The 27,852-nt window shown below is 46.0% G+C and overlaps 1 protein-coding gene across 3 annotated transcripts in view; it reads left to right on the top strand.

Moving 5' to 3' along the window:
- Positions 1-4,013: 4,013 nt before the first annotated feature.
- RBBP6 (RB binding protein 6, ubiquitin ligase) overlaps positions 4,014-27,852 on the top strand; it is a 108,549-nt gene continuing 84,710 nt past the window's right edge. For all 3 annotated transcript variants that reach the window (XM_068244264.1, XM_068244265.1, XM_068244263.1), the window contains exon 1: positions 4,014-4,818. In XM_068244264.1, the coding sequence (XP_068100365.1) occupies positions 4,653-4,818 (166 nt within the window). In that variant the 5' untranslated portion in view covers positions 4,014-4,652. The remainder of the gene's footprint in view (positions 4,819-27,852) is intronic.

Below are 27,852 nucleotides of genomic sequence, written 5' to 3'. Positions count from 1 at the left end.
TCATTATTATCCATTAACTGGTTAGAATTTTGGATTACTGTACCTATCATCTCCATCCTATTTGAAGGATAAGGCAGTAGCTGTCATGTACCAGGATCTTTGGAGTCTATGTAGCAGAGGACAGCTTCCCTTGTTACTCACCATCCAGAGGTCCTGAACTAGGGACAGGAAGCTCAGAGCACTGAGGAGCAGGAAGGCATCTGTGCAGGTGGGGTCATCAGCTGTTCGGGTAGTCAGCTTTATGCGGAAATATTATCAATATAACAAAATTGGTAATCAGGTGAGCAGAAGTCAGTAACAAAGAAGTTTCTCAGACAAGCAGTAGACAGCAACAAAGTGGTTGCTTGGACAAGGCAGAGGTTGGCAGTAACATGGGTTTTAGACGTGCGAAAGTCAGCAGTGAGGCGGTTAGTCAGACTTATTCAAAAGAAAAATAAGCGTGCACCTTCCGTCTTTCACAGTTTACTGGTGTGATACAGCAGACTCCAAATACATGCTTGACATTTCAGTTAGTGGTCAAAAATACAATAAGACATTCCTTACGTGACCGGACCAAGCAGGGTGGATGGTGCAGGAGGTGGGTGGTGGGTTCAAAGCGGTGGGGCAACGGCCGTTTCACGTCTAACTGACGCTTGGTCACGCGTACCACCAGGTCTGTATCACGCTGTATTGGGAAGTGCCACACATCACTTTGCTTTTTCGTGATGAGATAGGTTAGTCAGACTTCGCAAAAGTCATTAACAAAGTGGGTATTCCGACAGCCAAAGGTTGGCATCAGCCAGCACAATGAACAGATACTGGATCACATCACATGAGAATTAACTACAACATAACAGCAACAGGTGAATGTTTCTCCACAGTAATATTTACCTTCTTGGCTCCAGCACAATATTTACCTTCCTGATCGGGCTCAGCTCTTTCCACCGGAGCCCATCGGAAAGCCGATATGGTGCCTGCGCTGGGAAGGTAGATATTTACATCTCCACTGTTTGGAGGCTGCCAGCGCAGGATCCCGGAGGGTGAAGAGGACGGGGAAGCCTCATTAGGATACAGAGGCATCCCCCTCCTGAGGTAAGTACCTACAGGGGACATTTTCTTTATTAGAGATGCTCTTCAAGTTAGTTGTTTAATCTGAATTCCTACTCGCCAACATGCGTTCCCATGAGTGTGCACAAATGTACATCTGTGCTTATGTCTTAGGCTGGATTCACAGTGGTCTGTTGCTTAACACATGCATTAAAATGTGTGTGAACTGCAATAGAGACTGGACATAAATGTTATAGTGTACCAGAGCTGACACTTACTAAAAGTTTTATATATACCTGGGGCTTTCTCCAGCCCCTTCCGCACGGATCGCTCCCACGTCGCCGCCCTCCGCTGTCTGCGGCTCCGGTACCGGGTCCCGTCACTTCTGTCAGTCGGGGCCAGTCAGACGTAAGAGAAGTGCGCTCTTTGCGTATCTCTCTAGCAGCAGCAGCTGGAGAGATACATAGAGGGCGCACTTCTCCTGCGTAGACTGGCTCCTGACTGGCTGAAGTGACGGGACCCGATACCGAAGCTGCAGACAGCGGAGGTCGGCGGTGTGGAAGCGATCTGTGCGGATAGGGCTGGAGGAAGCCCCAGGTATGTATAAAACTTTTTAGTGTCAGCTCTGGTTTCCTTTAATGCAAAGCCTGCCTGCTGCGATTTAGAATAACGTGATTAGTTGCAATGCAGTACAGTAAACATGCCCATAGAACTGTATAGGCAGTGAGTTGACATGCAGAGTTATTCTGCAACGCAACTGATGACTGTGATCTAGGCTTTACAGCACAGACACTCATGCCATGAACAAATGCCAATCCTCTACGAATTCTAGGGTTTTTCCCATTCCATACACCCATGCTAATTAAACTCTGAAGAAATACTAATAAACTATTGTTGTTTAGGGAGGATGATCATTTTCAATGGGATCATCATACTCAACTTAGAAATTCTATAATTCTTAACCCCTCCAAAGCAATTTTTTGCCCCATGTACTTTTACAGCATGCATCAGAGCCTGGACACTGCTGTCATACTGCACCTTATTGCCAGATTAAAGCATAAAACATGAAAAAAGGTAACAATGCTGACGGTGGCAGAACAAGTGTAGGAATTAAGGCCGGTTCACACTGGCACTTTTTGGTAAACGGATCCGATTTCCGTTCAGTTGCCTCAGTTCCGTTTTCCCATAACCCCCCAGCCCCATCACTGAAGTAGATTTTTGCTGGCTAGAACCACCGTTTTGTAGTCAGTGTGTTGTACAGATCCATTTCTCATTGCCTCCCATGCAGTGCTTCAGCCTCCATTTCCGTTCTGCTGGGCTTGCTTGTCTGGAAAAATTGCTGCAGCACCAAACTCGCGGTCCGTTCAGCATAACAGATCTGTTTTAACGGACCAATGTGAACGAACAGATCCATAGGTTAACATTGGATCCGTTCAGTTACAGGTTTTTTTTAGTGTCAGTGTGAACCAGGCCTTAATGGCCATTTCACCACCAGTGATTTCTCCAAACCCTCTACACGTGAGCACAATTTTGTTTTGAACAAAATTTGTACTCCAGTACACAGACTATTGAATCTATAGTACTGGCTGTCATTTCTTTCTTCATCTGTGAATACCGATATAAAGTCTGTCATACACTGGAAGACTTTGTCCCGATGTGCCCAAAAGATAGAACCCATCTATTACTGCCACACACTGCTCATTGATTTTTAATATATTTCAGCATTGCCATGTGGTAGCATGTTTTGCAACCTATCAGACTGCATCCTTTAAGAAGTTAGTGTTAGGTAGAGGGGATGAGAGATTAGTGTTAGGCAGAGAAGAGGGAAGGTTAGTGTTAGGCAGACGGGGGAAGGGTAGTTTTAGGCACAGAATAGGGTAGTTTAGAGTTAGGCAGGGACGGGATGGGTGAAGGGTAGTTTAAGGGATAGGGTAGGATAGGCATGTGATGGGTGTAAGGTGGTTTTAGGCACAGGATAGGATAGGTTAGGCAAGGGATGGGTGAATGGTAGCTTTAGGCACAGGATAGAGTAGGTTAGACAAGGGATGGGTGAAGGGTAGTTTTAGGCACATAATAAGGTAGGTTAGGCGCGGGATGGGTGGAGGGTAGTTTTAGGCACAGGATAGGGGAGGTTAGGCATGGGATGGGTGGAGGGTAGTTTTAGGCACAGGATAAAGTAGGTAAGGCATGGGATGGGTGAAGGGTAGTTTTAGGCACAGCATAGGGTATGTTAGGCAAGGGATGGGTGAAGGGTAGTTTTAGGCACAGGATAGGATAGGTTAGGCAAGGGATGGGTGAAGGGTAGTTTTGGGCACAGGATAGGGTAGGTTAGGCAAGGGATGAGTGAAGGGTAGTGTTAAGGCACAGGATAGGGTAGGTTAGGCAAAGAATGGGTGAAGGGTAGTTTAAGGCACAAGGTATGGTAGGTTAGGCATGGGAAGGGTGAAGGGTAGTTTTAGGCACAGGATAGGGTAGGTTAGGCATGGGATGGGTGAAGGGTAGTTTTAAGCACAGGATAAGGTAGGTTAGTGTTAGGCAGAAAGGTTGGAAGGTTCATGTGAGATGGAGGAATGGTAGAGGTTGCAAATTCTGATGAAGTTGCAAATATTTTCACTACAGGTAGCATTGTATGCAACTTGTAGGAATTTGCACCCATCAGAAAAATAATAGTAGAGGCTGCAAATTCTGATAAATTTATTTTCACCACACTGTCAATTGGAGGCAATGCGTAGCTATTACAGCCTCTAACCTCTCCCAGGTGTCTGACAGTGGTCATAGTAATGGAAACAGGCTTTATACGTGAATATCTAAAATACCTAACAACACCCTCACGTGACATCTGCCAGATAATCCAGCCATTTCCTCTTGTGTGTTTCCCTAAACGCTGATCCAGAACCCCAGCTGCCCGCTCTTAAAATGGCTGCCGCCCGTCGCGCTTGCGCGACGTGACGCTCAGAGTTCCCCGCCTCCGCGCGTGCGGCTCGCTGTAAAGTAACGAGTGACGCAGCACGTCGCCCTCTGTGAAGCTGACTGGAAACCCCGTGAAGAAGAAGCAGAGGAAGAAGACGGAGGTTCGGTTCGCCGAGGAGACGGTGGAGGCGGCGTCGGCCGCGGATATCGCTGGTTTTTCTCTCTCCGGTGGATTGGGCGGTTGCGGAAGGACAGCGGGGCCTGGTTTACTTCAAGCGCTGAGGAGGCGGGAGCCTCCGGCCTGGCCGCTCCGGGAGACTAGGCCGCAGCCAGCCATTGTGTGTGTGGAGACGAGCGAGGCCTCAGGACGGTGCCTGGAGGACATTGCGGACTGTGCGGGGACCGGTGAGGACTTCCGGGCTTTGTTTACGGACAATCTGCGCGGACTGTAGCGGACGGACTGGCCTCTGTGGGGCGCTGAGCGGGACATTGGGACAGTGTGCAGGACTCTGGGACGAAGGAGAGCCCTCATGGCTCCTGCTGTTGTGTCCATCACCACCACCCCCATCCTCCTGGGACTGTGCTGCTGTGTCTGAGGCGCCCCCCCTGTGTGTGTGGGTGTGATTGTGGGTGAGAGAGGCGTGTTGTGTGGTGAGTGTGTGTCCTGACTGTGGTATTCTCTCCCTAGCTCTGCCAATACCTGACAATTTGTTACCATGTCCTGTGTGCATTATAAGTTTTCTTCCAAACTCAACTACGACACGGTGACCTTCGATGGGCTGCACATCTCCTTGGGCGACCTCAAGAAACAGATCATGGGCCGGGAGAGGCTGAAGGCGGCTGACTGTGACCTGCAGATCACCAACGCACAGACTCAAGAAGGTAAACTGTGTGGTTCCCAATGCTGGATTGGAAGAATGCAGATAAAATAAAATCGTTTGTGAAATGTAACCACTCTGCTAACCTCAGTTTCTTCTTTGGGACTTATTCATAAGTATGGTTTGGTGCTAGTTTAGGTGAGGGAAGCCAAAGCTGCTTACTGCTTGCAACAATCTGGATGTGACCACTAGTTTGCAAGAAATAGGGGGCCCAGTTGGAAACACTGTCCATGATGCTAGGCCAGCGCTGGGCAAACTATAACCATGTCTGGGGTACCAACATTTCAGCTTTCCTATCAAAATACCATATAAATGCTACTGAGCATGTGCAAAGTTATGAATGCCATAAATTAACCCCGTAATACCAATCAGCAGTTCTAATCTTGCAAACTGAATTAGCAGCCTGGGTCCAGGTGTGCAACTATCCAAGTGCACGTGGAATTAGAATAAAAAGTTGTTCGAGCGTGGACCGAGCCCGTAGCCCAGTAAACTGGCAAGGGGACACTAATTCTACTATAAAGGAGAATATCACTTTAAATGTATGCTGATTTGTTGGTACATGTGTTGTAAATCCAGCCTGCTTATATGCCGCCATATTCCTCTCCCTCTCTGCAGAGTTGTGGGCAATGATTGTTAAATTCACCTGATCGCCAATTCCAGCGTTGCGTCTCCATGGTCACGTGTCATGTGACACTCCATTAGCGAGTGTGTAACACATCTACACGTGACGCTCTGTGGTCATGGATATGCAACGCTGGAATTGGTGATCAAGTGAGTTTAACCCAATCTTATCGCCCGCTCACGACTGCAGGAAGAGAGGAGAGAAATTATTTTAGGAATGCGGTTCGTGTCATGTAAAATTTGCCCATGCCTGCACTAGGCCATGGGTGAGAGTCCTGCCCCCCCCCCCCCCCCCCCCAAGTTCCCCTATTTCTTACAAACTCGTGGATAAAACCAGATTGCCGTGAGGTGGAAGCAGCGATTTGTCTGAGGTTTCCTGTTGGGTCCCGGCCTCAACTAATGCCCAAGAGTTTGTTTGGCAACCAGTGGTTTGTTGCTTGCGTAAAGGTTGACTCATAGCTCGGTTTAAGTGGACTATTTATTTTTAAGACATATTACGCAGCACTGTACAGAATATATTGTCTTGTCACGAACTGTCCCTCGGAGGAGCTCACAATCTAGTCCCTACCATAGTCATATGTCTATGTATCTTGTAGTGCATGTATCATAGTCTAAGGACAATTTAGGGGAAGCCAATTAACTTATCTGTATGTTTTTGAGATGTGGGAGGAAACCAGAGTGCCCAGAGAAAACCCACGTAGATGTGGGGAGAACATACAAACTCTTTGCAGATGTTGACCTGGCTGGAAAACAAAACGGGGACCCAGCGCTGCAAGGCGAGAGCACTAACCACTATGCCACTGTGCTGCCCTACTGCACTATTATTAGTCTCAGGGCTGTGGACTCAGTACAAAAATCATCCGACTCCTCAGTTTATGAATCCTCCGACTCCAGGTACCCAAAATTGCTTCGACTCCAACTCCTTAAGGTGGCCACACACTTATCCGTATTTCCATTCAAGCAAGAAATCCGATCGGACTTCGTGTTTTTATTCGATAAAAGTTGATCGGGAGAGCTGTATTTTTCTGATAAATTTTTATGAAAATTGTATGGTGTGTGTGGTACATTGCCAGTTTATTTATATACACCCAAGCAATTTTCTCAATTTCCATTTTTTTATCATAATTGGGGAAAAAGTGAACATAGGTGTGTGGTACATTGGTCAGATTATTGAAATGTTACAATCAGTCAGAGAAATTGATTGCAATTCTTGAATTTGAACAGCTCTTTAAAAAATTGTATGGTGTGTGGCCACCGTAAGTCTAATTTTTACAAAAGCTATGGATTTGGTTAAAAGAATAATCAGGCTCCTCAGTTTATTGAAACTCATGCTAGTTTCTAGGCCAAGTAAGCCCTAAAGCCTCATCTACACGGGTAGATGAGGCTCCGATCCGGTGGCTCGGTTAGCCGCAGGATCGCCCCTTCCGCGCCGGATTCGATTCCCCGCCGCTTATCTTCCGCTCGATTCCCTGCCATTGTCCTATTCCCGGGTACGACCAGGGAATCGGCGGTGGGGAGATCCGTCCTGCCGGATCTTATCGGCTCGATTGATAAGGCACATTGGAGCCTCATCTACCCGTGTAGATGAGGCTTAACAGTATGCACCTATTTTGTAGTAGATTCTGGAGCGAGTCTCGTTATTTTTGCTAGTGGAACTGGGAAAAGAACACAAGGAATACCAGGAGCCCAATCTGTTGTAGTATCATCTGGTGATGTGGAATAAGATAAAACAGTATAGTGGTATACTCGCAATGTGGGTTGCCACCAGATGCAACCACTCTTGAGGGCATGTTGTGGAGAAGTACCGTCTCCACTCAGCCTTTCAGATGTAGGAAGTGAATGATAGGGCGCTGCTCCAAAAAAGTTTTATATCTCACAAGTTTATTTGATAGTGACCCTTACTAGTGTAGGGCATAAGAGATAAGGTAGTGCTCAGAGGCACCCAAATTAAAAAGACCGGATTCTGTCAATATATAAAAAAAACGCAAGACCACTCACAAGGAGTATCTAAATAAAGGTTTAAAACAGATTTTTATTTTATAGCCTAAGCACTGTGACTGTGCTTAAGCTATAAAATATCTGATCTAAACCTTATATAGATACTCCTTGTGAGTGGTCTTGCCTTTTTTATTATATATAGACAGAATTCTGTCTCTAATTTGGGCACCTCCGAGCACTACCTTATCTTGCAAGTTATGGCCCGTTAAGAATAATTACCAGGTCATAAGGCCCGTACACATGCTAGACAGGCTGGAACGGTGGGTCCGTCAGACCCTCCCGCTGGGCGGGCGTTCCAGCAACAGTCCGGCGTGTGTACAGTCGGTCAGGCAGACTGATAATGCTTATTCTGAGTGATCCGCCCGGCGGATCGTTCAGAAACGGCCTTATCAGTCTGCAGCTGGACTGTCGCTGGAACGCCCACCCAGCGAGAGCGTCTGCTGGACCTGTTGTTAAAGCCTGTCTAGCGCGTGTACGGGCCTATACACTCATGTGTATCAAAGAGCATGTGAAAAGGGCGGAATGAGCAGACATCAATAAAACCTCATACTCCTGCTTGATTAAAGATGGCTGCCTCTGTCGATAATCAGGCATGAGTGACGGCTGACTACTTTGAAGATGCTGCTCCCCCACCCGCAACATGACCTCACACATTCGCCAGCTCTCACTCGGCCCCACATTGCTACAGAGTGCAAATTTGGCTGCACAAATGACTTCGTGTCTGTACAGCCTGGCCCAGCGATATCGTCTGAGGGATCGGGTCCTGTCCCCGATGGTTGACATCCATCAAAGGTGTGTGTTCATCTTAGTTACCCTGAGCAGTGGCAAAAAAGCATCTTCTGGACTTTCCTGTGGCCTTATCCAGCGAGCCTGTGAGGTCCTTCTGGGTCCCCTCTGTGGTCCTGCTGGTGGCTCAGTAAACGTGGTGACTTCGGCTGAGGTTGCGCATGCATGGCCCATTGCTGTAAGGGCCCTGTATATGTGTGGTTGTCTTTGGCCGAAGTCGTGCACCTACTGGAGCTGCCAGAGGACACCAAAGGACCTTGCTACAGTGCTGTGGAGTTGGTCAGTCAGTGGTTTCATAAACTGAGTCGGATGATTTTTGTACCATATCCACAGCCCTGGTAAGGATTAGTCTGAATAGTTTGGAGCCATTTTGGGTACTTGGAGTCGGTGGGTTTATAAGCTGAGAGTTGGGAGTTTGTTGATTTTTGCACCGACCCCTAAACTATATGTGGCTGGGGGATGTCCAGATTTGCTTTTTACCTCTGTTCAGAGTCCCTTTAAGATAATTGTAACAATGCTGCATGGTTTATCTCTAGGTAGCAAGATATTCCTATACAGACATGCACACTTGGCTTTTCACTGAGCAGCATGTGCTGCACTATGGAGTGGAGTAGGAGGCCTGTGGGGGAATAAAACAGTAGTTGGCTGACAAGTCATCTCTGCTAATGCAGAGAAGACCTGTACTCTTGCCAGCATAGAAGTGCTAGCAATGCAGGAGTGAAAGACTGTTGTTAAAGGCTTAAATGGATATACCACTGTTTAAAATAAACTCATGTTTAATATCTTACCTGGATTAATGACCAACATCATATCAGCTCTTTTGTATGTATATTTAAAGGGAACCAGAGACGAACAGTATTAAAAAAATGAAAAGGCTTTTATACATACATGGGGCTTCCTCCAGCCCCATAAGCCTGGATCGCTCCCACGCCGCTGCCTCTATAGCTGCTACCGGGTCACGTCACTTCCTGCGGTCGCGGCCAATCGTACGCAAGAGCAGGGACTCTCTCCATATCCTTACGCATGCGCCTGCATAGTATGGAGGCGCATGCGTAAGGATATGGAGGGAGTCCCTGCTCTTGCGTACAAATTGGCCATGTCCGCAGGCAGTGACGCATTGCGCTTGCGTCGACTGGCGAAAGTACAGGACCAGGTACTGGTGGACAGAGGCAGCGGAGGACGGCGGCGTGGGAGCGATCCAGGCTTATGGGGCTGGAGGAAGCCCCAGGCATGTATAACATCTTTTTTTCCAGCGTCTCTGGTTCTCTTTAAGTTTTCCACAGTGCTTCAAACCAATTGGGAGAAGCCAGTTTGCCAGTCTGGACTGGAATTGAAAACAAACTGCTGCTTTGTACAGATAACACTTGCAGCTTGATGAGTGGAATTATAATTTTAAATTGCTTTAGGACTTGAGAGTCACCAATCTGTTAATTCTTGTCTGCATTACTACTAGCAATATAGTTTCTTGTGTTGTTGTTGTTGTTTTTGCCTTAAGTAATGCTGGAAAATAGAGAACTGGATGATTTTGCCAATTGCCATCTGTTGCTATGATGTTGCTACAATGTGGTCAAGGCCTGATGCTATTCTGTGACAGTAGTTTTTTTTTTTTATTTTAAAGCCGGAAATGGTATATAAAGAGATGTATTCCACAAGGCTGCAGGTAGCTATGACTAAGGGCCTACTACTGCTCGATTTGCATCAGCTTTCTGTTTCATGTCATGATAGTTTTTTTTTTTTCCATGTCCTTCAGTAAAGTTACTTAAAGTTTTTACTTCATGTGGTCAAGCATGTCGATTCACAGATGCTTGTGGAGGTTTTGGCTTGCCTGGTCCTGTCTTCCAGTAGTAGGGGTTTGAGCAGCGAGTATCCCAGACTTTACAAATTTAGGGGGAATTTATTTAGCCGCTTTAAAAATGTGACGTGTCAAACTGATGACAATTTTGATGATGTGATATGTATATTGCTTTTAGGGGTCAATCCCTATTTAAGTCTGAACTGTCCTTTGGTCAACACCTGGCCACCATTGACAGCTAGGTTTTCAATAATGGAATGCAACATTCTCTGGTCTTGTTAACCATGAGCTCCTATTCCTCACTGTTGCTATGTGGTGGTTAAAGCGAATCCAAGGTGAGAGGGATATGGAGGCTGCCAGGTTTTTTCCTTTTGAATAATGCACACTACCTGGCTGTCCTGATCCTCTGTCTCTAATACTTTAAGCCATAGACCTGAACAAGCATGTAGATCAGATGTCTGACAATATTAGCTGCATGTTTGTTTCAGGTGTAGGATTTAGACCCCATTGACTAGAAGGGTTAGCAGGACTGCCAGGCAACTGGTATTGTTTTAAAGAGGAGCTGTCAGCCATACTATGCCAGATTAAAAAAACAACATAAGTAGATAAATACTAGCTCTACCTACATAACATGTGTATTGCATGGTCCAAGTGTTGATTTCAGTAAACTTTATAAAATAAAAAAAGGTAAATGGAGATAATTCTGTTAGCTGGCAGGGGCCATCTTTACTCCCTCCAGCTGAAGCCAATGGTGAGGTCATTTCCTCCCTTACTCCCCCCTCCTCCCCACACCAATAGCAAGCGTTATGTCTCAGGTGCCCCCGCAGGCACAGGGTTGATTGTAAATGCCGGGAATCCCTAAGGAAATGGTAGCAGGGACAGGGGTCCCCATGGATGGTGGTGGCAGGAGATGCCTGTCAGGCTGGAGTGTGGGGAGGGGGCAGACACGGACAGTCATGGGAAGCAGCCAATGAGCGGAAAAGGAGTTACATAGGCTGCAGCCAATCAGGCTGAACTAGCTGTTTCTGTGCAGAAACTCCACTCCCAGCCTGCACTGCAACTTCTCTTTTGCGGCTGGTTACTAGCTGAGGACATGAGGATTAATCTCTGCAATAAAAAGTAAGATTGATTTTAAAGTTATGCATTGCCTTTTTAGCATAGGAATAGGGAATTGATTGTTTTTCATGCCTAACAGTTACTCTTTAAAGGAATACTGTAGGGGGGTCGGGGGAAAATGAGTTGAACTTACCCGTGGCTTGTAATGGTCCCCCAGACATCCTGTGCCCGCGCAGCCACTCACCGATGCTCCGGCCCCGCCTCTGGCTCACTTCTGGAATTTCCGACTTTAAAGTCAGAAAACCCCTGCGCCTGCGTTGCCGTGTCCTCGTTCCCGCTGATGTCACCAGGAGTGTATAGCACAAGCCCAGTATGGTCTGTGCCTGCGCAGTAAGCTCCTGGTGACATCAGGGGAAGCGAGGACATGGCAACGCAGGCACAGGGGTTTTCTGACTTTAAAGTCAGAAATTACAGAAGTGAACCAGAGGCGGGGCCGGAGCATCAGTGAGCGGCTGCGCGGGCACAGGATGTCTGCGGGGGACCATTAGAAGCCCCGGGTAAGTTCAACTCATTTTCCCCCGACCCCCCCCCCCCCTACAGTATCCCTTTAAAGGAAACAAATATGGCAGATTACATAAGTCTCACACCACGGATTCCTTTTAAGAGCGTTCGTAGTCATGGAGTTGGGATTTGCAGTATCCATAGCAATATCGAATACTGTAGTTTTGATATTCAAATTCTATATAGTGATTTTGAACACCCGAATACGCCTGACCGCCATGGTTTAGCACCCGAACAATTGGACAGGGTTAGGAGTTCACTGTCCTACATGTCACGTTGTGCTTCATGGGACTCTGAACACCCGAATATTCCTGACCAGTTTGGAAGGAGGATGTATCAAATTCACTATACTGAATTCAAACATCATTACCAGTCATTTTAAATTGCTCTATATACTTGAGTATAAGCTGATATTTTGAGACCAAAATAGTAAAAATGGTGCAGAAACTGAAAGATGAGTTTAAAGGGAATCTTAACTGAGGGATATGGGCAGTCCTGCTGATTTCTTTGGCTGCAGTAGTGGCTGAATCACACACCGGAAACAAGCATGCAGCTAATCCAGTCTGACTTCAGTCAGAGCACCTGATCTGCATGCTTGTTGAGGGACTGTGGCTAAAAATATTACACACAGGATCCGCAGGAGAGTCAGGCAACCGTTATTATTTAAAAGGAAAAATCCATATCCTTCTCAGTTTAGGTTCCTCTTAAAGTGAACCGAGCATCATTTTTAACACCCAGGGCAGCTCTATAGCAAATAAAAAATGCATTCTAAAAATGTGGTTTATTAATAAAAAAAAACCTTTAATTTTACCTCATTTTTTTACATCTAAGAGTTAAATTAGCCGCTTTGTCCGTCCGCAAAGGACCTGCGGTCCCTGAGCAGGAGATGGTGAAAACAGATAAGAAATTACCTCTTTAGACTTAATTGACCACAAACAAACCCCCATTGTACTTCAAACAGAAAACATCAGTTAAGGTGGCCATACACTGGCCCGATTCGCGGCCGTTTCGACAGCAGATTCGATCCTGTGATCGAATCTGCTGCCAATCGTTCGCGTTAAACGCACCCGCCGATCCGATTTCCTCCCGAAATCGGGTCGATCGCGCCGTGCGGGAAATTACCCTCGATCGCCCGCGGGTAGGGTGCGCGTCGCTAGCGGCGGCCGATCCGATCAGGTATCCATTACCTGACGCTGGCTCCCGGACATCTTCTCCGCGCTGCACCGCTCTGTTCCGGCTCCATCCCGGCGCTTCCTGTGTCACTGCAGTGACCAGGAAGTTCAAATAGAGGGCGCTCTACTTGAACTTCCTGGTCACGGAGTGACACAGGAAGCGCCGGGATGGAGCAAGAACAGAGCGGTGCAGCGCGGAGAAGACGCCCGGGAGCCAGCGTCAGGTAATGTATACAGGAAGGGGGGCACAGGCGGCAGGAGCAGCTCAACAGATTGTGATCGGTTTCAGGCTGAAATCGATTCACAATCTGTTTGCAGTAAAGGCAGCCATACGATCCCTCTCTGATCAGATTCGATCAGATAGGGATCTGTCAGCTGGTCGATCTAATGGCAAATCGACCAGTGTATGGCTACCTTTACAGTTGAATGTCACACCTAGCCTGGATAACAGCAGTTGTAAAACAGCAGGGGTTAAGCTTCTGAACAATGGCAGCCCTTGCAGCTATTTGAAGCCAAGAGCTGCTTGGATCCCTTTAAGATGCACCCACCGCTCTTCAAATGCAACTGCGGTGTTCATGGTGCAGTGCACTTAGGGGGTGGGGGGGCAGCCAATGCAATGTGCAGGAGGGGAGATGACAACTCAATAACGCAATAGATATGTCTTGCTTGGTAGGTGGTTAGATTACTTTGTCTTGTTACGGTATATTTGTGGGTAGGGCTGGATTGTAATTTTCCAGCTGAAGGCCAATTTTCTTTTACTGTCTCAGACGTTTTTAGGCAGCACCTGTTCTGCATACATCAGGCCTACTGTTCTGTGCACTGCAGTCCCCATTATACAATACAATAACATTTCTATAGCGCTTTTCTCCCATTGGACTCAAAGCGCTTAGGCTCTCAGATTCAGTAATTAGTAGGATGAAGTATTCACACAACAAAAGTTATATTTCTGCAAATGCCAAACTGAACAGGTGGGTTTTCAGTCTGGATTTAAACACGTCCATTAGGGTTGCAACGGTATTAAATTCCACGGTATGAGAACCGTCAAAAAAAAACAACGGTATACGGTATTGTACAATTATTTGGACCTGCCACCCCCCCCTGTAGCCAGTATTAGGTGGCCGCAGCATAGGTAGCCAGGGATAGGTGTAGCCAGTAATAAGTGACCGCAGTATAGTTAGCCAGCGATTAGGTGGCCGCAATATAGGTAGCCAGGGATAGGTGTAGCCAGTAATAAGTGACCGCAGTATAGTTAGCCAGCGATTAGGTGGCCGCAGTATAGGTAGTCAGTGATAGGTGTAGTCAGTAGTAGGTGCTCGCAGCATAGGTAACCAGGGACAAGTGTTGCCAGTAGTAGGTGCTCGCAGCATAGGTAACCAGGGACAAGTGTTGCCAGTAGTAGGTGCTCGCAGCATAGGTAACCAGGGACAAGTGTTGCCAGTAGTAGGTGCTCGCAGCATAGGTAACCAGGGACAAGTGTTGCCAGTAGTAGGTGCTCGCAGCATAGGTAACCAGGGACAAGTGTTGCCAGTAGTAGGTGCTCGCAGCATAGGTAGCTAGTTATGGGTGTAGCCAGTAGTAGGTGCTCGCAGCATAGGTAGCCAGGGACAAGTGTAGCCAGTAGTAGGTGCTCGCAGCATAGGTAGCCAGTGATGGGTGTAGTCAGTAGTAGGTGCTCGCAGCATAGGTAGCCAGTGACAGGTGTAGTTAGTAGTAGGTGCTCGCAGCATAGGTAGCCAGGGACAAGTGTTGCCAGTAGTAGGTGCTCGCAGCATAGGTAGCCAGTGATGGGTGTAGCCAGTAGTAGGTGCTGGCAGCATAGGTAGCCAGTGATGGGTGTAGCCAGTAGTAGGTGCTGGCAGCATAGGTAGCCAGTGATGGGTGTAGCCAGTAGTAGGTGCTGGCAGCATAGGTAGCCAGTGATGGGTGTAGCCAGTAGTAGGTGCTCGCAGCATAGGTAGCTTGTGATGAGTGTAGTCAGTAGTAGGTGCTCGCAGGATAGGTAGCCAGGGTTAGGTGTAGCCAGTAGTAGGTGCTCGCAGCATAGGTAGCTAGTGATGGGTGTAGTCAGTAGTAGGTGCTCGCAGCATAGGTAGCCAGTGACAGGTGTAGTCAGTAGTAGGTGCTCGCAGCATAGGTAGCCAGGGACTAGTGTTGCCAGTAGTAGGTGCTCGCAGCATAGGTAGCCAGTGACAGGTGTAGTCAGTAGTAGGTGCTCGCAGCATAGGTAGCCAGTGACAGGTGTAGTCAGTAGTAGGTGCTCGCAGCATAGGTAGCTAGTGATGGGTGTAGCCAGTAGTAGGTGCTTGCAGCATAGGTAGCCAGTGACAGGTGTAGTCAGTAGTAGGTGCTTGCAGCATAGGTAGCCAGTGACAGGTGTAGTCAGTAGTAGGTTCTTGCACCAGTGACAGGTGTAGTCAGTAGTAGGTTCTTGCAGCATAGGTAGCCAGTGACAGGTGTAGTCAGTAGTAGGTGCTCGCAGCATAGGTAACCAGGGACAAGTGTTGCCAGCAGTAGGTGCTCGCAGCATAGGTAGCTAGTGATGGGTGTAGCCAGTAGTAGGTGCTCGCAGCATAGGTAGCTAGTGATGGCTGTAGCCAGTAGTAGGTGCTCGCAGCATAGGTAGCCAGGGACAAGTGTAGTCAGTAGTAAGTGCTCGCAGCATAAATAGCTAGTGATGGGTGTAGCCAGTAGTAGGTGCTCGCAGCATAGGTAGCCAGTGACAAGTGTTGCCAGTAGTAGGTGCTTGCAACATAGGTAGCTAGTGATGGGTGTAGCCAGTAGTAGGTGCTCGCAGCATAGGTAGCCAGTGACATGTGTAGTCAGTAGTAGGTGCTCACTGCATAGGTAGCCAGTGACAGGTGTAGTCAGTAGTAGGTGCTCGCAGCATAGGTAGCCAGGGACAAGTGTTGCCAGTAGTAGGTGCTTGCAACATAGGTAGCTAGTGATGGGTGTAGCCAGTAGTAGGTGCTCGCAGCATAGGTAGCCAGTGACAGGTGTAGCCAGTAGTAGGTGCTCGCAGCATAGGTAGCCAGTGATGGGTGTAGCCAGTAGTAGGTGCTCGCAGCATAGGTAGCCAGGGACTAGTGTTGCCAGTAGTAGGTGCTCGCAGCATAGGTAGCTTGTGATAGGTGTAGTCAGTAGTAGGTGCTTGCAGCATAGGTAGCCAGGGATAGGTGTAGTCAGTAGTAGGTGCTCGCAGGATAGGTAGCCAGGGACCGCATAGGTAGCTAGTGATGGGTGTAGCCAGTAGTAGGTGCTCGCAGCATAGGTAGCCAGGGACTAGTGTTGCCAGTAGTAGGTGCTCGCAGCATAGGTAGCTTGTGATGGGTGTAGCCAGTAGTAGGTGCTCGCAGCATAGGTAGCCAGTGATGGGTGTAGTCAGTAGTAGGTGCTTGCAGCATAGGTAGCCAGTGACAGGTGTAGTCAGTAGTAGGTGCTCGCAGCATAGGTAGCCAGAGATAGGTGTAGTCAGTAGAAGGCGCTCGCAGCATAGGTAGCCAGAGATGGGTGTAGTCAGTAGAAGGTGCTCGCAGCATAGGTAGCCAGAGATAGGTGTAGTCAGTAGAAGGTGCTCGCAGGATAGGTAGCCAGAGATTGGTGTAGCCAGAAACAGGTGGCTGCAGCACAGAGAGCCAGGGGGAGGAAGAGGGGACGCAGCATCAGGGATCAATACTCACATGCCGGCAGCCAGGTCCTTCACCGATGTACGGGCTTTCATTGTACTTCATGTTCTTGCATCATCTTGTAATAGCACCCAGGGGGCGCGGTTTCAAGGAAATGTGATGCAAGAACAGGAAGTACAATGAAGCCTGGGTACAGCGTGAAGGACGGAGCTGGCTTTTCGCAAGTGAGTATTTGTATCGGAAGATGATGGCGTGGGAGCGATCAGGACTGAGGAGGCTGCAGGAAGCCCCAGGTATGTGTATTTTATTGCTGTGGCTCCATCTCTGGGTAACTTTAACCATTCAAGCCTTCTGGACGTAGAGGCTACGTCCAAAAGGCCATGTGCGCTCCCGCGGCTGATCGCGCGTGCACATGTGCTCCCAGCCGCAGATCGTTAGCCCAGGAATCAATGAATTGGGACATGGTGCCCGATCATGGATTCCTTTCCCTGTCAGAAAAACCGACCACTTTTCTCGGAAGCCTCACTTTTTCTGCCTCTTACGTCCCGAGTGACCTCATGTAAACAAACTCTGTTGCCATCTTGTGCAGTGTTCTCCCCAGAAATATTTTCCAGCTGGGTGGCATGGAAAAGTAGCCGGGTGGTGAAGTAAGGTCACACTGTTTGCTACTGGGTGAGGAAGTAAACTAATACTGAGCGCAGAGGGAGAGTTATGCTGGGTCAGAAGAGGTTGGTACCAAGCTGGGTGGAGAGGGGGACATCTCTTTAGGGAAAGTCACATTGTGAACGTTTCCATAATGCTGCAGGCAGCACATTAGCAATTTTAAACAAATCACAACTGCAGTATTATTGCTACCATAAAGTAACATTGTCATAGCACTTTGCTGATCACTGGTGATCAGCAAAGCGCTGAAAACCCCCCTGAAAAGCATTCCGGTATGAATGGGGCCTTGGTGCCATAGCCCTATCATCACATGCATGACTGACAATGACCAGATAACATTCACCGTGTGCATGCTAAGTACATGACTCCTGCTGCTGGACATGCACTAGGAGCCAGAGAAGAGTGCTGACTAACTAATCACACAGGCAGCACCAGGGGTGGTGAGAACCCCAGAAGGGACTTAGTAAAAACTAGGCTAATTTTAAGCACAGTGATTTGTGAGCATACAAGTTAGATTGTGTGTACTAAGCATTATAAAGACAATGCAATTTTCTGTCAGAATTGAATTGTATTTCTGACAGGTCTGATCTGATTCTCGATCGTTTTTGATTCATTTTGTATAGACTTGATTAGAAAAGCGATTGGGAATCAGATCGGACTTGTCGGGAATAGATTGGACCGTCAATCAGAGAAAATTGCATTGTTGTGAAATAAGCATAACAGCTGAGACCAGGCAGGCTAAACTGAACTTTTAGCCATCCATGTGCAGATTCTGAAAGCTGGAGAATCAGGGGTTAATTTAAACTAGGGAAAGACATTTGGTGTTAGATTACAAAGGTGTGTGCAGTGAGATAGGAGACTGAGTGAATGCCATGTACCAGGCTTCTCTTGCAGCTGGCTTTAAACTGCTTGTTATATTTCTCATGACACATCCCTTGCAGTGTTTAAATGGGGTATATTTTAACTGTTGTAAACTCTCAATTTAAGGAACCCACAGACACAATAAAGCTTATCTGATGAAAGGAAGGGAGGGGGAGGAGAGAAGGGGCTTTGTGCTTCTGCACTGACAGAGCGAGAAGAAGAGCGTCTGCCATTGCAGTGGCCCGGGAGATAACTTACTTACTCACTAGAAGGCATAGTCACAACCTCTCTGCTCCCTCGGTGTACGCCCTGCCCTCCAGCTCCTTCAAAGCTCCCGCGTTCAGACTCCTCTGCTCTGTGCTGTTCCTAGCTTTCCCCGTCCCTCTCCCAAGCTGCTGATAGGAAGAATCTGAGGAGGAGGGGGAGATCATGTCTCTGACTGACAGCAGTGGGCTGTCTGCTCTGCGTTCACTCAACCGCTGCCCTCGGAACTAAATAGAGAGGTGAAGAAGATCAAAGACCTTTAGCCAGCCGTGGAAGGAGGCTATAAATAACGTCCAGGCGGTAAAAGCATTTACCCGGGCGGCCCGCCCACTTAAATGGCTCTAGTTGTGGCCAAAAAGTAAAACTACATCCACATGTAAAAAAAACATATTTACATTAAAAAAAATACTATTTACATCCCACCATCCCAAAAATACCCAAATAAAATGTTTAGTAAAATAAAAAACACAAATATTTACAGTGTTTTTAAAATATTAATGTTTGTTTTTTATTGTAACGTTTTTTGTGTTAAACATTTTATTTGGGTAATTTTTTTATGTAAATGTGATTTTTAAATTTTTATTTTTTTTAATTTTTTTTACATGTGGCTGTAGTTTTACTTTTTGCCCACAAAATGGCAACCTTGAGTTTTGTTTACATGACATCACTCTAAGCGTAACGTACGCTTAGGGTGACGTAAGAGGCAGAAAAGGCGAGGCTTCCGAGAGAAGCAGTCGCTTTTTCTGCCGGGGAGAGGAATCAATCATTGGGCACCATGTCCCGATTGATTCCTGGGCTAATGATCCGTGGCAGGGAGCGCGAGTGCATGCGAGCGATCGGGCGCGGGAGCGCACATGGCCTTCTGGATGTAGCTTCTACGTCCAGAAAGCTTAAATGGGTAAGTTGGGCTTTTAGAGGTTATTAAAAGATTGGCAGAAAACTGCTTCCTGTTGACAAGTTAATCTGCCTAGTGAATGATTCACAAAGTAGTGAGATTTCACAAGTGTTGATGAATTATTTGTAAATGATTGCTAACGTGTACATGAAGCTTGTTTTGATTTCATTTGAGTTTAAATATAGTATACATATAAAATGAAGCTTAGACGAACGCATTTAATTTGCAAACATGTATTTCTTTCAGGAGTGCTGTGGCACTGTATTTTATTTTATTTTTTTTTGTCATGAGAAGTTAGATATTTATAATGTAACATCTCTTACCAACAGACTTTGGATTAGCTCATCTCCTCATAGGGTATTGTTGTTTTGATTTAAAGAGAAACTCCGACCAAGAATTGAACTTTATCCCAATCAGTAGCGGATACCCCCTTTTACATGAGAAATCTATTCCTTTTCACAAACAGAACATCAGGGGGTGCTGTGACTGATATTGTGGTGAAACCTCTCCCACAAAAAACTCTTGAGGACCGTGGTACTACAGGCAGTTTCCTGGCTGTGAACCTTGTTGCATTGTGGGCAGTGGCGTAGCTTAGGAGCTGTGGGCCCCGATGCAAGTTTTACATGGGGCCCCCCAAGCACTCTGTACATAACAAATGAAATGGCGCACCAAAACCTGCCAATGGCAACTACAGTGTCAGAGGTGCAATAAGGGGATGGGGAACAGTTTGTTAATGATTACCACTATTCGAAGTATCTATAGAAGTGATTATTATGAGCACAGGACCAATAGATAGCTAATGCTGAAGTTCAGGGAGGGCCCTACGGGGCCCCTCTGGCCCAAGGGCCCCGATGCGGTCGCTACCTCTGCACCCCCTATTGCTACGCCCCTGATTGTGGGAAATAGCTGTTTACAGCTGTTTCCAACTGCCAAAAAAGCATGCAGCAGCTACATCACCTGCCCACAGTAAAAATGTCACCATGTAATAAATGTCAGAATGTAAATCGGGGATTTAAAAGATTTTACAATGGGCAAACACTGACTAAATCTTTTATACATAATTATTGTAAAAAGCACTTTTTTTTTATTACATTTTCACTGGAGTTCCTCTTTAAAAGCACTCCCTGGAAAGGTTCTAGAACAGATTCCACCAAGGCTGCCTACTGATGTGCCACTATTCTGGCACGTGGACTGTGACAGTGCCAATAACTGAGGGCTTTTGAAAATAACAAGTAATGAGAATTCCTCATGAGGGACTAGTCCAAAACCTGGTTGGTTCAGAATTGCTTGGTTATACTACCTGCTGTAAGAGACTGCTATAGAGGAAGTAATTTACTCTGGGACAAATGCACATCTATGGAGGTGTAAATATGAATTTGAAATTTTATTTTTTGTCATAATGCCCCTGTTAAACCCGGAGTGAAAACTTGTAAGGTTAAAAAAAAAAAAATCTATAGTCCATATCCTAAATAGGGCTTTGTTATTGTTTAAATGTTTGTTTGACAGCCCACACATCCAATTTTGATTAGCCAATCACTGACCAATTTTAACAGCTTTATGTAATGAGAAGCAGGTGGATTTGGTGCCTGTCGCCCTATAGCAGCAATGTTATGCTGCGCGGGGCTTGTAAGAGCTCCCTCAGAGCTGCGATGACTAGGAGGGGGAATAATTAAATTGTACCAGATTTGTGAAATAAAGATTTGATACTCTCCTGCGGCTTCTTGCAGCAGCATAAATACGTTTGAGTCCCACACCGTCCTCTGCTGTTCAGCCACACTCTGCCCCCGTAACGGGCTCAGTCGCGTCAGCCATAGTCTTCTGTGCATGCGCTCAGGCCCGTTTATGCTGCTGGAGGAAGCCGCAGGCGAGTATCCATTTATTTCACAGCTCTGGTTTCCTTTTAATGCCTTTGGGAAGTCTAGCGGCAGCAGGAAGAGCAGTCGTTTGGCTCGCCCTGTGCCCAACCCACCAACTGCAAACGAATACCTACGTGTATGAGGGCCAACATCCTTTCAATAGGATTACCGGGATGTGTAGGTACACGCTCTCCTAATACATGGAAGTGGTTAAATTGGCCAATTAAAGTTGAATGTGTGTGCTAGGCTTGAAGAACAAGCAACACCGATGCTAGCCTAGAAATAAAAAACACATATATAAGTAGATAAATACTACTTCTACCTACATAACAGATGTATTGTGATATCCACGTACTGATTCCTGTGAATTTTATAAAAAAGGCAGAAAATCCTATTCTAGGCAGTGGCCATCTTGCCCAGGGCTGTGGAGTCGGTCCAAAAATCCACCGACTCCGACTCCTCAGTTTAGGATTACTCCGACTCCTCGACTCCGACTCCTCTAATTTGCATATTACAATTTTGTTGATTAAAAGTATGTAACGTGAAATTCGTCTCTTAACTGCCAACGCTTAGGAATTTTACAAGACAACTGAAGTGAGGATATGTAGACTACTATATTTATTCCCTTTAGACTAAAACTAGTCCTTGGTAAGAGTACATGTAAAAGGTACAAACCGGAACATCTATCAGGCCCTAGGCAATGTAAGTGTGGGAACATGTAAGAATGATGTGCAGGTACTCTGCAGGGGAATAAGGAGATTGTAAACAGACAACACCTCTGTGTTCAATGTGCACAGCATTTTCAGTGGATTCCCTGCAGCTCTGTGGGGAGTGCATATGTAGAGTATAGTACTACTGTGTAACAAAGTAAACCTGAGACTGATGAAATTAAAGTTTTATACATACCTGGGGCTTCCTCCAGCCGCCTTCAGGATAATCAATCCCTCGTTGTCCTCCTCCACCACCTGGATCTTCTGCTACGAGTCCAGGTACTTGAGCCAGTCGGGCGTAGTGCGCATGCACACACTCCACCGCCAGGAGCATACTACACCTGTGCAGCACTATTGCGCAGGTGCAGAATGTTCCTGGCTGTGGGAGCGGCATGCGGCCGGACAGCGCTGACTGGCTGAATTACCAGGACTCTTAGCAGAAGATCCGGGTGGTGGAGGACAGCGAGGGACTGATTAGCCTGAAGGGGGCTGGAGGAAGCCCCAGGTATGTATAAAACTTTACTTTTCATCCGTCTCAGGTACCCTTTAATTTGCAGTCACTAAACCAAATTTTAACAACATATCAAATTATTTGATTTCATCAGCAAAGGGAGTGCATACATTTGCATAAATCAGCATCAATGCAGAATTCCATCTCATTGACCATTTCTATTAGTGACACAGCTACACATCAGGCTTTATTCTTACAGCACAGATGTTATTTAATATATATGAGATTCCTGTGTACACATCATATATACAGTCACAATCAGATATGTATATCTGACCTTAAAAATACGGGGACTGCTTTATTGAAGCAGCACAAGTAACTAATTTTGATTGGTTTATTTCATTTTTGTGGACTAAGCACAGCTATTACTGTATATATACATTATTTTTAATGACTATTATCTGAGAAATAGAACATTTTATCATATTTTCTATTTTAATTAGTTACAAATTCATTAGGAGTCGGAGTCGGTGCATTTTTTCCCGACTCCGACTCCAGGCACCCAAAATTGCCCGACTCCAACTCCACAGCCCTGATCTTGCCAAGCTATTGCTGACATCATATCCTCCCTGACTCTCGTTTTCCCTCCTCCCTTCTCTTGCTCGTTGGCCTCTATTCATAAAACGTTACCGCAAGTTTACCGCTCAAAACAGCTGACTTTCCCGACCATTTAGCAAAGTGTGCATTCATAAAAGCTGTTTCCGCATGAAAATTTGACATTCCTGAGCAGCAGGGCTGTGGAGTCGGTACAAAAATCTTCCGACTCCTCAGTTTATGAAACCACGACTCCGGGGGCCCAAAATTGCCCCAACTCCGACTCCACATGCGGGAAATTACCGCCTTGTGCAGAGATTATCACAACACGTCACTGAATAAAGATTAGAGCAGGCGGAATGTGACTGGAGAAACCCGGCTGTTTAGATAAGGCGATAAGCCAGCGGTAACAGACAAGCTAATGTGGACAGACCTCCCAGGCAGCTGCAGTGAGAAGAGAGCAAAAACTGCATCCCAGAATACCAAGGCTGTTTTTTTTTAACCCCTTGGGTACCTGGTTTCAGATAAATTTCACATCAGAAAGCCTGCATGTGTAACATTTCTGGAACTTCTTCTAAGCTGTGGCAATTAAATAGACTGTTTAGAAAGACTAATATGCAGATTCAGAGAAGATTCAGGGCAAACCGTTTTAAAAAGAATGCACATGTAAAGGGATGCTGGGGCTGCCTCCTTTATAGTTGCTGTCTCTGCACAGAGAAATGTATCAACTCAACCAGCAAATGTAACAACTCAGCCAGCACCGCCATTTTAGTGTGGGAATTCCCCGACCTATTATCGCAAGTGTAAACTTTTTTTATGAATTGGCACACACAAGTCTAAAATACCGATGCAGTGTCTTCCCTCCTTTTTACCACAAATGTTTTATGAATAGAGCCCATTGTGTATTCATTAGCTGCCCTCCTCGCAGAGTCTTCAGACACTCCTACTGAGGTGTATACTAACTGCACTGTTTTTTTTTTTTTTTTAACAACACATCTAATCACTGAGTCACCTCAGCCTTGCTTGTAAACACAAGTAATCAAAGGGTGTTTCTGATAAGCAGCTAGGCAGGGAAATAAACGAAAGTGGAGGAATATATTATAGATAAAAAGAACTCCCTGCATTCAACTCTTTGGCACTAGGGCCAGTGCTCCTAAAGTATGTGATAACTACAAACCATAACAGCAGAATTTTTTTGCAAGTTTTGAATGCAGGATTAGCATTTATCACTTAATACACTCAGACCAGTTGCTGTTGAAATTTGATTTTTATGGTGACAATACCGGTTTAAGTGAGATAGGTCACAGTGGGCGGTACATTTCCCTGTGACAGTAGGAACGCTATGGATCAGGACAGGTACCGAAATGAAATACTAATCCAGCGACTGAAGAATTACTGTGGCCTAAGGGGTACTGTTCTTAGCTGGTTTCAGACCTTCCTATCTGGCAGGACACAGCAAGTGTTATGATCGCTTCTGCAGCGTTTACTGCTGACTGCACTGGTATTGCAAACCAAGCAGTTCTAATGTCATTACATGCATTTGCTTGCATAGTTTGGTTTGCACTTAAACTAGTTGCTGATTCCATCTGCAGTCGCTCTGAAGTTTATGACAGTTTAATATGCTTTTGTGTAAACAAACATTGTCTGCTGCAGTGGAGGGGCGGTCCCTTTCCTGCAGGCTGCATATCATTGTCTGCCTTTTCCTGCTATCAGCCTGTGATTAATTACCATTCACTTGTGTGGGAATCTGCAGGTCTGCTCCCATTGGATGACCTCAGTATAAAGAACTGCTTCCTGCAATGCCTCAGGGGCTATCATAGTTTCAGACTATCTGTTACTCTGCTCGTGCCCCACCTCGTTCCTGGTCCGTGTGGACTGCGCTGACTCCTGCGAAGGGGTCAGCGAGTCCTCCTAGTTCTGCTCTTGTTCTAGAAGTTGCTACTTGCTTGTCTTGTGTCATATATTGGTTCATCGCCAATATATACGCATACTTGCGCATTTTGTTATTTTCCTTGTATTCGTGTTACGTTAATATATCAGTGTCGCTGATATATACGTACACGAACTGTTTATTTCCTGTGTTCAGTTAGTCAGCTTTCCAGCACGTTTTGGTAGTTTGCGCGTATCGTGAACACCCGTGCTGAGCTAGTTATCCTGTTCCTGGTCCTGTTTGTGGATTGCGTTCATCTCTGCGAAGAGATAACGAATCCTTCTGAATCCTGTTCCTGGTCCTGTTTGTGGATTGCGTTCATCTCTGCGAAGAGATAACGAATCCTTCTGAATCCTGTTCCTGGTCCTGTTTGTGGATTGCGTTCATCTCTGCGAAGAGATAACGAATCCTTCTGAATCCTGTTCCTGGTCCTGTTTGTGGATTGCGTTCATCTCTGCGAAGAGATAGCGAATCCTTCTGAGTCCTGTTCCCTGTATTACTTCAGTCTTAGTCAGAGTTCCTGCTTATGTCATATATCGGTTCATTGCCAATATATACATATGTTAGCCAGACGTTACGAATAGTTTCATTGATAGCTGTAATTGTAATACGCTAGGAAAACATACTTAATGTATATTTATCTGTGTTACGTTCATCTATCTCGATCCTGCTATTTCCTGTCTCTCCTGTCCTGTCTTTGTGAGGCATGCCATCGCCGCAACGCATTGGCTGCCTCATTCCAGTCTGTCTGGTTTTGGACGCTTGCTGTCGCTAAGTAATCGCTAGCTAGCAAGCGTTCATTCTGTCTACCTGTCCTGATCTCCTCAGTCCTGGTTTATGCGCTCAGCGCTACTTTGCGCTGAGACGTTATTACGAAAGTGTTTGTGGCTGTTCAGATCTGCACCGGCTCTGTGCACCACAATCTCCTATTGGAGTCAGTCCTCTCCTCCACTAAACTGGGGATATCCTGATCCCTTGTGCTGGTGTGTGTACCTCCTTCACGTCAGCTTATGTGTTGTATGCTGACTGTGGAGATTACACCCCCAAGCTTAACATTATGATAGCCCCATTACCAATCCCCATTGTGGGGGGGGTTCCCAGCAAAAATGACACTGTTTGTTATGGTTCCTGTTCCTTTAAGAAATTTGAGAAGCTCAATTCTGAAACAGAAAATGAGTTTTTTTCTGAATGTGCCAGGTTCCTGGCCAATCCTGAGCTCCAGGCTACTCCTGTTTCAACGTGGGCCCCCCAGCTAGTTTATGTTTTATTTAAGGGAAGATTGTTTCAGTGGGCCTACGATGTCTTGGATCATACCAATTTAAAAGAAAGACCACTGGAATTTCTAGCGTTTGTGATCCATAACTGGCTGCGCAAAACCGATTTGCCTAGCCCTTTTGATAAGCTCCTGGCAGCTTGTCAATCAGCTGCTCCTTCTACTGCCTACAAAAATAATCAGCAAGCAGATAATTGTTCTGATAACTTTTCTTCTGCTAAGGCAGCAGGGTCTAAAGCCAAACGTAAACGCTCCAAAAGAAAAGCGTTACAATCAGCGGAGTCGTTGCCCTTGGCGACTGCGCATCAGATCTGTAACGAGACTCCACCATTAGCAGATAATGAAATTCAGTCACCATTCAGGGGAGTCAAATGGACCTATGAAACTACTAATGAACTTTCATTGCTAGCCAGGGAAAATAAAGGTTCTTGTTTAAATGAATTATCTGAATATGATTATGAAGATATATTACAGAGTATTGAACAGATCAATTTATTCGTGCAGCAAGGGAAATTTGCATACACTACAGTTCAATACTTGCTACAGGTATTGGAGATCCTTAGGAATAAGAAATCGGCCAATCACCTGCTAAATAACCCAATGTATGTTTCTGCCACTAACACATTTGCAAACTATGATCAGCCGGAATGCTCAGCTGTTAAATATGCATGGGATCCTCCATTTGAGAAAGGAGAGATGGAAGCTCTGGTCTATGAATGGAAGAAAGATGCAAGTTCATTTTGTCAGTTTTACAGTGCAAAAAGTGAATTAGTATTGAATGCATGCATTAAGTCTGCTTATAACCTAATAAAAACTGGTGTGTGTGGGTATGACTTTGTGGCTCCATTGATCGATGTGTGGAGAATGATTCTGGACGATTTTTATGCAATTCAATCAGTTGATACCAGGGAAGACACACTGTCAAGTGGAGATTGTTCCACTTCCTCAGTTCCTGAGGACTCGCCTGCTTCAGCACCTTTGGCTGATTCAGCGAGTGATTCTGAGCTCCTTTTGTGTGAAATTGAAGTTCCTGTAATTCCACCCTGTACCATGGATAACTCAGTGTTACTTCCCAGTAAGACAGAAATTACTAATACTTCCTTAATCTTGCCCTGCACAAATTTCTCAGCAGAGGACCCAGAAGTCCTGCTGACTTTCGAGTCCAGCCTAGCCAGTACTCATGACTCTTTGTTTAGTGAAACAGACACCAGAAAAATCTTGCCTGTCTCTGCAAACACTTCTGCAGAAATTACCTGTGTTAATAAAGTTCAACTCCTGTCTGATCCAGCAGATGCCAATAGATGCACTATATCAGTTTCCGAGTCCCAGCAATCCTGTCTAGTAAACTCAGAACCCCAGCATCTGAATTTTCCAATTTTACAAATGAATGGTGATTCAGATGCGCAAACATTGTGTCTTGATCTTCCTGTTTCTACACCTCGCTCTAGTTTCGTGAATAGCTCAGAGCATCTGCTATGTGAACCTGAAATCGCAGAATTATTACCTTGTTCAGAAAATTTTCCAATAAATTTGCCCTGTACCATGAATTGTGCAGTAGATCTCTCCAATGAAACTCAGGTCACAGAATCATTATGCTGTCCAGCAGGTGCTTCCATGGTTTTGCCCTGCAATATGGACTGTTCAGTGATCCTGTCCAGTGAAGCTGTGGTCGCAGAGTCTTATGCTTCACCCAGTACTTTGGATACTTTAAACCCTTTAGCAGAGGAGGCTGAAGCACTGCTTACCTCAGTTGGTGTTGCAGTAATATTCACTTGTCTAGCAGCTGTTTTGGAATTACAGTCTGCTCTAATAAAACTTGATGAATTTCTGCCCAGCGAAGCAGAAGCCATTGAAATATTGTCCTCGTCAGCAAGTGTGTTAGATACCTTGCCCTGTACACAGTCTGATTTAACCAATGTTGTTGAGTCCCTC

The sequence above is a fragment of the Hyperolius riggenbachi genome, chromosome 7, assembly GCF_040937935.1.
Source record: "Hyperolius riggenbachi isolate aHypRig1 chromosome 7, aHypRig1.pri, whole genome shotgun sequence".
NCBI lineage: Eukaryota > Metazoa > Chordata > Amphibia > Anura > Hyperoliidae > Hyperolius > Hyperolius riggenbachi.
Note: the sequence above shows the minus strand (reverse complement) of the source record. Positions and strands in the feature narration are given on the sequence as shown.